Here is an 11,032-nt window from a genome sequence, read left to right as displayed (position 1 = left end):
GTCCACCAATCCGGTTATAGCGCCGGACATTCGCTTTTCGTCCTCTCACTTTCGTAAACAACACCCCCGCCACGAGAAGGCAGTGAGTAGGACTTCCCTGGCGGAGGCTATATATTCGCTGGCCATATGAGAGCATTTCGAGAGGGAGAGTAGACTCTCCCCACTCTCGGCCGTACCCCGTCCTACCTATTTATTATTTATCTATTCTAACACATGTATATTGGTGCAAAGCGGCACCAAATACATTCGCTCTACACAATAACAATAAGGCTGTGGAGAGATTGAGAATGTAAGGTGCGTATAGAAAAAACAACGAGCAGAAATTAATGTATGAGAGTGAAATAATAATAATGGGAGAGGCAGTTCAGTTACCAAAAGTACAACCAGAAAAAACTCAGTTAAAAAAGTTACGTTTATTTTTTATGAAGAAAGTAAAATAAAGTCACTACAAGATCACCACTGGCTTCTATTCTGACATCACGAAGATACCAAAGATGGCCTAAATTGTAATAAACCGTTCTGGCTTTCACTATATGTGGATTGATCTAAACACTCATGCCACCAGCAGCTACCCAGATACACGAACTTCTCGAATACTTCTATCTACTCATTACCCAGGGTGAGTGCAGGATCAAAGTCCTGTCAGTCTTGTAAAAATACTTTGCACTTGGAATGTGCAAAACACATACCATACCTACGGACACTGAATACCACCTGATTAAGTGTGGATTGCATGACTTGGGTATCATCGCACAGTAAGACAATATTATCCGCATACTGAAGGCCGAAAAACCTTTCTCCAGGAAACAGATCCACACGGCCATTACTTACATCTATCAGAGCTGTTTCCAGAATATTATCAACGGCAAAGTTGAAGAGGAATGGTGAGATTGGACAACCTGCCTAACCCCACTATTGGCGTGGGACAACAAAGTGAAGTGGTTGTGTGCCCTCATTATGTGTAAGGTGTTTGTATATAGGACTTTTCGGATGTTGATAAACTTTTCAGGCACATCCTTCTTCAATAGACAGTCCCAGAGAACAGTCCTGTCCAGCAAATCGAAGGCGTCGATGCATCCTTGACTAGGACAAAAATCATCCTGCTCCTCGCGAGTCAATATTTTTTGTGTTTTGGAGAATCTACGAAGCATGACGAAAGTCAATACTTTGGACTCAATCAGAAGTAGACTTATCCTCCGATAGTTGTTGAATGTGTGACGTGAATCTTTTTCGAAGATAGAAACAACTATTGACTCATTCCGTGATGTTGGACACTTTCTGACTGCCAGGCCTTTGTAAACAAATCGGTCCGTTCCTTAACCAGAAAGTGACCACCATCTTTAAAAGGAGCCGGAGGTAAGTTATCTGGGCCTGATGATTTGTAGCGTTTCAAGAGTTGGAGTCCTTTGCGTGTTTCCGTCTCATTTGGTGGATCAGTCGTGACAGGCCATGGAGGGCAGGACAGTTTAATCGATTTTGTCGGAGCAACAGACCAGTTGGACTTCCCTTCGAAGAACTCTGCCCATCGTCCAAGATGTCGATGGATGTTAGTGATTGGTATCCCATCATCTTCCCAGATTGTTTCACTCACACCATACTTGTTGCTGCCATTGACTCGAATGAGTTGAAAAAACTTCATACATTTACCGAATGCTGCTTTTAACTCATTAGCACGCTCCAACCATCAGAATTCTCGGTCCTTACGCAATGAATATTATCAAATGAATGTGAATGCGATTTGTCTGAACCTTAGTTGAATTAAGAATATCATTTCCAGTAGTAATTATCATTTGATTTATGTGTGGGCTGATACTTCCCGGGTGCCCGGACCGAAGCAGGTGGTTTTCTTAGCCACACCCGAAGTCTTCGACCTAAAGGTCTGACCCATGAGGCAGTGGAGCAACATAAGGAGATGCAGTCTCGTGGTAGCCGGCGACCAACAATAGGTTCGTACATCATTTGTCCCTTGAGGACACGAGAGCCCATGTGCACCATTGTTTTGGAATCAAAGTTTTCCAACTCTCTTAGGTAGACCCTCCGTGTTCATTAACCCGGTTAAAGCGCCGGACCTACCTACCTCGTTTTCAGCTACCGTCAAGCTGTATAACTAGTCCTTACACAAAAACGCCATTGTCAAGTTCAAGTAATTAAACTTGTACTCGGCAAATGAGTTACATTATCATTTATTTCCATTTGTTTGTTGACATTTAACTGGATTCGGATGTGCATCTTGGAATTAACTTATGTTCAGCATAATGAAAACCAACATATCTGTAAATATACTGATGCATCAATATTGGGTATATTTTGAAAATGTACACATATATGTTACTTATATTGCTATTCTAATCCAACCTTTGGTACAGTTTTTGCTGATCCTTATTATTATGATTATATGGAGCAGTTATATATATCCTAGTATGTGTGAACTCTTTCGATCGAGGCTCCACGATTCACCTAAAAAAACTCTAGTTTTTACACTTACGATCAATAAGACACCATAAAAACGTCCATATTGTATATCATTTGTCCTTTATTTGAATAGAGGTCGCCGTATGCTTGGGATCCTTCAGGGAACATTAAAACAGTTCCAAGCTGAATCTGCAGCTGCAATCAAAAAACCTCAAATGGAAAAACGACGTTTAGTTGATGCTAAGTTGGAAGCTCGAGCAAGAGAAGAAAAAGAAAACTTACGTCGTGAACGCGCAGAACTATTTCGTACTCGACGAGAACATCACGTTGAAGTTAGCATTCTACAACAAAAAATGAGATTATTAAAAAAGGTTTGTGTACTTCAAATAATCTTTTGCACTATTAGAGCTATATCAGTAGTAAAAAAACATGATTATCTGTAGAAATCATCAATTATATGTTAAATAACGTGATTACCTTGCTTTTAGTAAAAGTGTCTGCTTACTCGGTTATAATTCCTTGCAGTACGCATTGTTAATTATTATAAGTAGTCAGGACTTATGCAGATTGCCAGCATATCTTTACTCATGACACTACTGTCTTCGGAGTTCATTTCACAACATAGCTTATAGATGTCAAATCCTAAACAAAATACACAGCATACTTTATAAGTACGAACAATTACGACTGAAGTTATTAGCTTTGGCGTAACCGTCTCGTCACTATTTCCAAATATGTAGTCCCTAAAAATTTCCTTTGTTCCAAAAACTGAATTTTCAGTCTTATTCTCACTTTCTTGATTTTAAGTTTTTGTATTTACAATAACTAAACTAGTCAAAGTGCTCTAAAGTGGCACACAAAAATAAAATGACTCTATAGCATTAAAAATAACGTATAACTTGCAACACGGATTCAACCGATTGAAATTTTTTTATCCTTAAAGATTGGACATGTTTCTTAAATAACACAAAATTATGTGTGGTATGTTCTAAGTTACTTAAGACCTACTAGTTGACAGAATTATGGATTTTAGAGCTTAGTGTTGATTTCACCATCAAATACTATCACAATTCTGCCTAATTCACTTAAGAAATCTAGTTTTATCATATCCCTGCATGGTAGGTTTGGCTTCTACTGTATTGTTATCATGTGAAACATTTTTTCTTTTTTAATCTCATGTCTCAATAGGTAATCCTCTAAAAGCTGTATATCTAAGGTTTTTGAGTTTTGTAAATGATAATGTTGCAAATCTGAGCCTAGTTAGCTGATGTTATTGATTTTTTTATGCCGAAAATATTTCTTAGTTTGAGATATGGAAGGAGCAACAGGAAAAGATGAAGGGTTTTTGTCGTACTTCAAAGCCACCATATATATTTTATCGCCCGAAAATTCACAATGAAGAGTCAAAGTGGCGTATAGAAGTGGCGGTTCGCGCTATAGATGGTTGGTTTTTTACATTTATTTATTAAAAACACTGTACACTATTGTTGTTTATTAACTACATAAATACTTAATTCTAAATTCATCGTCATAAGATCTACGTTCAGTACACCTACGGCTGTTTACACTGTGCTGCTAGTTGATGTGATTCACCTTTTTATTCCATCCATGCTCGTATTATTACATTTTATTGATCAGATATAACAATATATGTTCTATATATATGCAAGTTAGAACATAATCACAGTAAGGTCATTTTCTAAGTAGTTCCTAAACTATCTTATAGTTACACCCTTCATGGAAATTAGAAATTAACTCTTGTAAAATGAAAGATGTTGTGTTATGTTTTTTGTTTAGCTTCTTTTTGGATCTATTTTGACATCTTAACTTAAAAAGATTCCGGACAAGATATATAACCACTTAATAGTTAAAGAACAAAATATTGTTAATCCAACTTGAGTATCACTTTATCTATTGTTTAAATGATCTGAACTCAATATATGAAAATTTTTGTCAATCGTATTCATCCTGACTATTTTTTAGTTTGTGCTATTGTAGAATCATTGAACATTTAACTCTAAGTTCACTAGACTTCTTAACAATAATCACTGGCGTTATATAGCTCTATTTTCTTGTTATATTATCTTACAATGTTTACTATGCTCCTTATTTAAATATCTAAACACTTAAAGACTAGTGATTTCTATGTGCATATTAATTAATAATTTCAATCGAAGCACAAACTCACCACACACAAAAGTTTTATTTTATAGCATAACAGCAAATCTATTCCTTATTGATTAGCCCAGAACATCAGGATTACTAAAATGTGTTTATAATCAAACATCTTCGTTCCAAGATTTTGTACTTTTCATATGACATTATAGCTGTTAGGAATAATAATCTTGTAACTATAAATTCATATGATTCAATAGTTCGTTACAGGTTTGTATACTTGATCTGAAATTATAGTAACTGTTTGATTAATATAAGTATTACTCTTGATACGTAAAACAAAGTGAGTGAAATGAATTTCAAACATACAACTTGAGTGTTGTTCGCGGGCGTATCTTACTTTTAGTTTTGGCATTTCAGTTAGTATCCTATTTTCAATGTCAATAAAACATTAATTCCGTATTATTTTTCTTATTCTTCTGCTAATATTGTAGAAGAAAAATTAGTATCGATTTCGATATTTTTCTCATACTTCAGTTTTCATGGTCAACTGCATAACTTGCTGAAAGGATCGATGTTACAGTTAACAGTTTCTTTGTGATACCTTTGACCTTGTTGTTGTTGTTGTTAGTCTTGTTGTGTTAATATGGTATGGCAACACATCTGTGCCAGGCTATGCGTTAGCGGCAACTGACTGGTAACTGACTCTTGTAATCCACTATTGATAATCCTTACGAGTTTGGTATTTCACTTTTGTTTGTTTTTTTGGATGCCTACTTTTCCAGCTCTCATCGCTCGGCGTCGGAAAAAGCTCGAAACAGAATTTGAGGAAAATTTACAAGCACGGCGTCGTATCGCTTCAAGTAATAATGATCCATCTGATAATAAGGTAAACAAAACTGAGGATTCTGACAAGAAGAATCATGATTGGGATGAACATGGGAAATCCGATAAACAATGGTCTTCATTAGGTGATATTTCCAGCGAAGCTAAGTTTAACAGTTCTAGGACTTCTACAAATCAGCATCATGGTCCCAGTTATAATTCACCGCGTTTATCGAATACTTTTATTAGCAAAAACTCCCATAACTCTCATCGTCAAGAATTAGAAGCTGGTGAACTATCAGATGGCAGTGAGACATTCGCTTTAGGAGATGAACCTCAATTAATGGAGGAAGACCAGCATCATGCTATATATACAGAATCTCCAAATCGTGCAAAAAAACAAAACACATCTCCTTTATCATCATCTAAACGATCCAGTAGTCATCTGTCATCACACAGTAGCCCAGTACGTTGTCAACCTCCGACTCAAAAACGTAAGTTGTCCTCTGTTGGTGAATCTCATCCACCTGATAATATGATTAAAGAAAAAGAAAAATCTAGACAGAACTCCACTGGAACTGACTAATTTTCAGTGTTCTCAAGTACTCTAAATTTTCCAGCGAAATTATTCCCTGTTTTTATTTCTCTCACCACTCATCATCAATACACATGATCATTGTCATAGCTTTTTTAGAAAAGAAAAGAAATTATGTTCCAACATCTTGCTTTCCTGATAAGGAATACAGTGTATTTATTGTATGTATGTACGTATTAATGTCTCTTCACACTAGTAAACATTTTACTATTTTATTTTTTGGAAGCCTGTATTTCGCAAACACGTTGAAGTAATATAGAGTAATGTAATTACGTAATTTACTTTTTGTTCTTCTCGATTGTTTGCTAGCTGTCCTGTTGGTTTTTAAATGATGTGCTTACAACCCTCAAATTACATGATGTACCTGTAGATACCTTTGTAGTTCCGGGTTTTGTATTGGCTTAGTTTGGCGTTTGTTTTTCATAGATAACGATCGTATGGCAATAACCTAGACATCAATTTCATTACAACGAAGAGAGTAATTTCTCGTGAGAAGGATATTGTTTCATTGTGATTCTATGCACTTCTTAATAAGTTACCATAAAACATATCTTAATTATTGAACCTTTGGCTCTTTATATTATAAAAGAAAACATTAATGTTTGAATCTGAAGCCCCATATGTTCTAATCAACTGAAATAAACAGTAATGTTATACAGAAGCTATCGGTTCAAATTATCACCACTTAAAATCGAAGCCGTTCATGATATAATTAACGGGACAGAAATGGTTGTTACTTCAAAATTCATAACAAGTTGTCAACCATTAAATCACCAGTCTGTCCTATCTCATGGGCTTTCTAAACGATAAAATTGACCGATTCATGTCATTTTTTGAGATAAAAAGCAGTTTGTAACGTTTTGTAAATTGATATTTTTTAATCCAACATGGTATTGTGGCAACAGCTTCAACTCACAGGTTTCGTTTGAGTGATTTCAGTTTATAAGTTGATTAATTTGAATGAAATTCAATTCATATAGACGAATATTCACGAGATCTCTGTCCACCATCATTATCATGGTGATAAGAATTTGTCACTAATCAAATGATCATAATAATAGGACCTATCGTATGAATAAATTGGCTTCTTTATCATCTCTCTAAGTTACATCTTTTTTTATGAAATCAAACTAGCTAGCCAATTTATGTGACACAGGAATGTAAAGTTTGATATAATGCATTGAAAACTGTACACAAACGGACTGCGGTAGTGTAATAACCAGCCCGTTCATCCGCAGGTGGTTAAGGGTTCAGTAGCATTTGGTGTTCAACCTTTAGGCTACGGGTTCTAACTCGCACTAAAGTATGAAATGGTTTTGTAACGGTTTTTGATCGCTAAAAGAGAATAACAATAGCTAATGGTATTTATAGTATCGTAGATGGACATTTGTTCAAAAACAGTTGTATCAAGAATTTTATCAATGTCCAAATATGTTTGTTACAGCAAAATATGCTAATTTACATATTATTAATTAGCGGCCTTACGGATTTCCTCATTTGTTTTGGACTGTTGAAAGAAGTTAAGGAATGGGTTCTTGTGCTCCTATCCGTTTCTTTAAGTTATAAACCTTAGCCAGTACTCAATAAAAAACAAAATCAATGACTGTTATGTAACATTTGTAGTCATTCTGTCAATTTTAGTAAAACCCTAAACATTTCTAACCGTTTTATAAATGCATGTTGGTATAAATAAAATTATTCTAAGTTTGTCACCATTAGTGATAATTTGGTGAATATTTCTCCTGCATACAACTTGTCAGAAACTAGTGTTTTTTCCCTCAAAGGTTGTCAGAGGTTTGGGAATTTTTCTAAATTTTGTAATTCCTTTTTTTTGAATGAGTACACCACTGGTATGCTGCAATAAGGCTTCAGATACATTCCTATTTTCACTGGACTCAAACACTAAAGTTATGAAAATTGTTGTCATTATAATGAAAGCGATACTTGTAAACTAGTTCTTGAAAACGATTTGTTATCTACTAAGTGAAATAGTCTTCGGTGTCGGTTATTAAGGTTTGAGTTATCTGATTTACACTGTTGCTGTAAGTAAATTAGTTTGGCTAACATAGTGTTTTTAATACTAGCCTCAATAATCATCCAGAATTTGTGAACAGTAAACAAAAAAAAACTAGTCTAGTTCTAGACCTGGATGTGGATATGTAAATCAAATATAGGTAGGGACATTTAGCGACACCCGAATATAGTTTGTTTTCTAAACCTAAATGCAGTATTCGACCCTTTTGATCGAGAGGTTCTGTGGTAGTGTTTATCATCGAAACGCTTATCAAAAAAGCACATATACCTTGTGACGGCTCTACTTGACCGCTATTGGTCTAGTCAGAGATTATAGCGAGTTTTCATCAGAATTGTCAACTTCTAATGGTGTTCATCAGTGTCGTCCGCTGTCTCCGTTTTATTTGGTTTTGTCATAGGTGTCATTAGAAGCAAAAACTACATCTAATCTTTCAGGAATTCATCTATAAGGAGGTTTGCTCATCTATTTAGAATACACAGTTAATATGGTTCTATTTGTTATTTCGTTTATTATATAGTTTGTCCTATAACGATAATAATAATAGTTTTATTCATCAGTATGAATTAGGTCACAGTAAGGGATCCTCAACAACAACTGTGTAATATTGCAATAAATTCCCCCTTAACACACATTAAAATTGTAATTGTTCAGAAAATACATTTTATGTGTGGTTTTCAGTAGTTAATATCTCTCATTCATCAATGCTGAAAGTTTACTATCAGTTCTCTGGTACTACATCTATTTTCCTCACTCATTAGATATGAAGTGCATGAATCCCAATATATATTAGTCTTGCGTATTTTTAACAGAGTAGAAAAAGGGGAGAGTATACCGACGAATACAGTGTTCCAGTTTAAGATATTCAGCATTTAGCGTCATAATAGGCTGTAAAGTATTCATAGTACCCCAAAAGTACGCCGATGCGATTCATAATTGTTTGATTTGAATAAATCTAAAACAAGGGTTTATTGCAATATTTGCACAGTTGGTAAATAGCTAGTCCAAACGTTCGAGCAGACTAATCATACCAAGATACGATATTAGTCCATGAAGCTTCAGTTGATCTGAGTGCTATTGCCATGTGCGGATTTCGTTGTTTGAGTTCGACAAGTAGTTAATAATCATTATTGGAAACTTTAGTTGATATGTGCCAAATTAATCTTTACTGACAGAGATGCATTCATCTTTGATTTCACCATAAACCTTTAATCTTTAATATCATTTCATGATAGTCATTCTCGGGTCTTATTTGTTTCCTTTTCTTTTTAGTTTTTCGTTACCATTAGTGTTATTCCTGCTTCTTTGTTTCATCTTATATATTCCACTTATATATACTCTTTTATGTTAAAGCAGCTTGAGGGTTAATACATATTTATCTTACGCTATTTGTACTTGTCCGAAATTCAATAGACCTCTGTGTACTGGATTTTAGTGCATAGCCTTTGGGGATTAGTTATCTTTACAGAGTAAGTACAATAGAACGAACTTTATTAATTTTTTTTAAATTCGAGCTCCTATCTATATTTACTATTAAAATGCTTTCTTCTAGTTAATACTTCTCTGTCCTTCAGCCATATTGTTATTGCGGAACAATATACAACCCTATTGTTATCATCTCTTTGTGTATTTCCAGTTTATATTAACTTGAAAAAAGAATTATGAAGTAGTATACTCAAATAGATCAATGTATTATGAGTGTTTATGTACATTTAAAAGAATAATGACCACTAGAAGAGTATCGTATCGACTACATATATAGATTTCACTGGTTACCACTGAAACCTTATTGGAAGTGCACAGATTAAAAATTATAAAAAAGTATATTGAACTTTCAATTTTATTTAATAGGTGGTAACTTAATGGTTGAGCCTCTTGACTTCTAACCATTAGCCGTAACTTCAAGAGACGTTCCACTTATTTGAGTTTGAATACATTGATTAGTATCAGTAACACACACAAATTGTGTGTTCCCGAAGTCATATGTATGAATTTGTCCTTTGTTACTAAGGTGTCTTTTTATTCTGTTATCGTTTTAAGTGGCATAGAGTAGAATTGAAAATGATGTTCGATAGTGCATCGATATGTTATGTATTACTCATTGTTTTAGAAGAAATACCTCACATTTTGAAACATATTACACTGTGAATAATGAATTCCAATCAGAAATCTTCAGAAAATAAAAGTTTTCCATCAAATATCAGTGATAATTGTCAAACTGTATTAGATCGTTTAACTGAACGTCATACGCAGAGTCAAGTTGTTAATAGTCAACGAAAAAAGGTATTGGACAGTGAAAATGTTGACTCATGTGGCAATGGAAATATTCGTGAAAATTTTTTACAACATTTCACTCAATACAAATTAGCTATTGTTACAAATTTAGAAGATATGACCAAAAAAGTACACGAATGTGATTTACCAATAAATGAACGTACTCAGGTTAGTATTCATTTATATTATGTGCTATATGTAGCTAGAAGTGTTATTTTATTAATTGGGTGGTGATACAAACAAAATCTTTTTTAATCTTATCTGTTAAATTCAGTATTTTCTTTCCCATATTGTTGTAGAATACAACAGTCTGTTGTAATATATTCGTTGAGATTTGTCACCAAAATACCAGAAATATTATTTTAGATTGTCATCTTGGACAGTTGTTAGCGCGTAATAAAAATTATAAAAATCCCCGAGTAATGTCCTTATTGGTGTTCACACTCAAATGACCAAGTAGGATATAAAGATTACCTTGTAAATACCCTAGTCTTCTCTCTGCGTATAGGGATGTAGTTGTGTCGGCAAACTGCCGTTTGTTAGTTATTCGATTTTTTCAATCGTATTAGATTCACTCTCGTATCAATAGTATCGTGGTTTATGCTACTTATGTTGACAGATATAAGTAGTATGTAGCGCCAATTGGAACTGGTTTTCTTAGGGGGTCACACCCCAAGCCTTTGACCTAAAGGTCTGACCCACAAGGCAGTGGAGCATCGTAAGGAGATGAAGTCCCATGGTAAGCGGTGACAAATAGTTCATACGCCATTTGTTCCTTC

The 11,032-nt window shown here is 34.5% G+C and overlaps 2 protein-coding genes across 2 annotated transcripts in view; both read left to right on the top strand.

Annotated features, from left to right (window-relative positions):
- The window catches only part of Smp_198750 (pinn, putative), a gene marked incomplete at both ends in the record, with an annotated part of 12,756 nt that extends 3,416 nt beyond the window's left edge, over positions 1 to 9,340 (top strand). The window contains 5 exon segments of the mRNA XM_018790896.1: positions 2,546 to 2,596; positions 2,601 to 2,783; positions 3,717 to 3,855; positions 5,313 to 5,846; positions 9,336 to 9,340. Coding sequence (XP_018645910.1) covers positions 2,546 to 2,596; positions 2,601 to 2,783; positions 3,717 to 3,855; positions 5,313 to 5,846; positions 9,336 to 9,340 — 912 coding nt within the window.
- Positions 9,341 to 10,130: 790 nt separating this feature from the next.
- Smp_097710 (hypothetical protein) overlaps positions 10,131 to 11,032 on the top strand; it is a gene marked incomplete at both ends in the record, with an annotated part of 4,900 nt that continues 3,998 nt past the window's right edge. Inside the window, one exon of the mRNA XM_018790895.1 lies at positions 10,131 to 10,421. Within this exon, the coding sequence (XP_018645909.1) occupies positions 10,131 to 10,421 (291 nt within the window). The remainder of the gene's footprint in view (positions 10,422 to 11,032) is intronic.

The sequence above is a fragment of the Schistosoma mansoni genome, assembly GCF_000237925.1.
Source record: "Schistosoma mansoni, WGS project CABG00000000 data, supercontig 0013, strain Puerto Rico, whole genome shotgun sequence".
NCBI classification, from domain to species: Eukaryota; Metazoa; Platyhelminthes; class Trematoda; order Strigeidida; family Schistosomatidae; genus Schistosoma; species Schistosoma mansoni.
The sequence above is the reverse complement of the archived record's forward strand: the minus strand, read 5'-3'. Positions and strand labels throughout refer to the sequence as shown.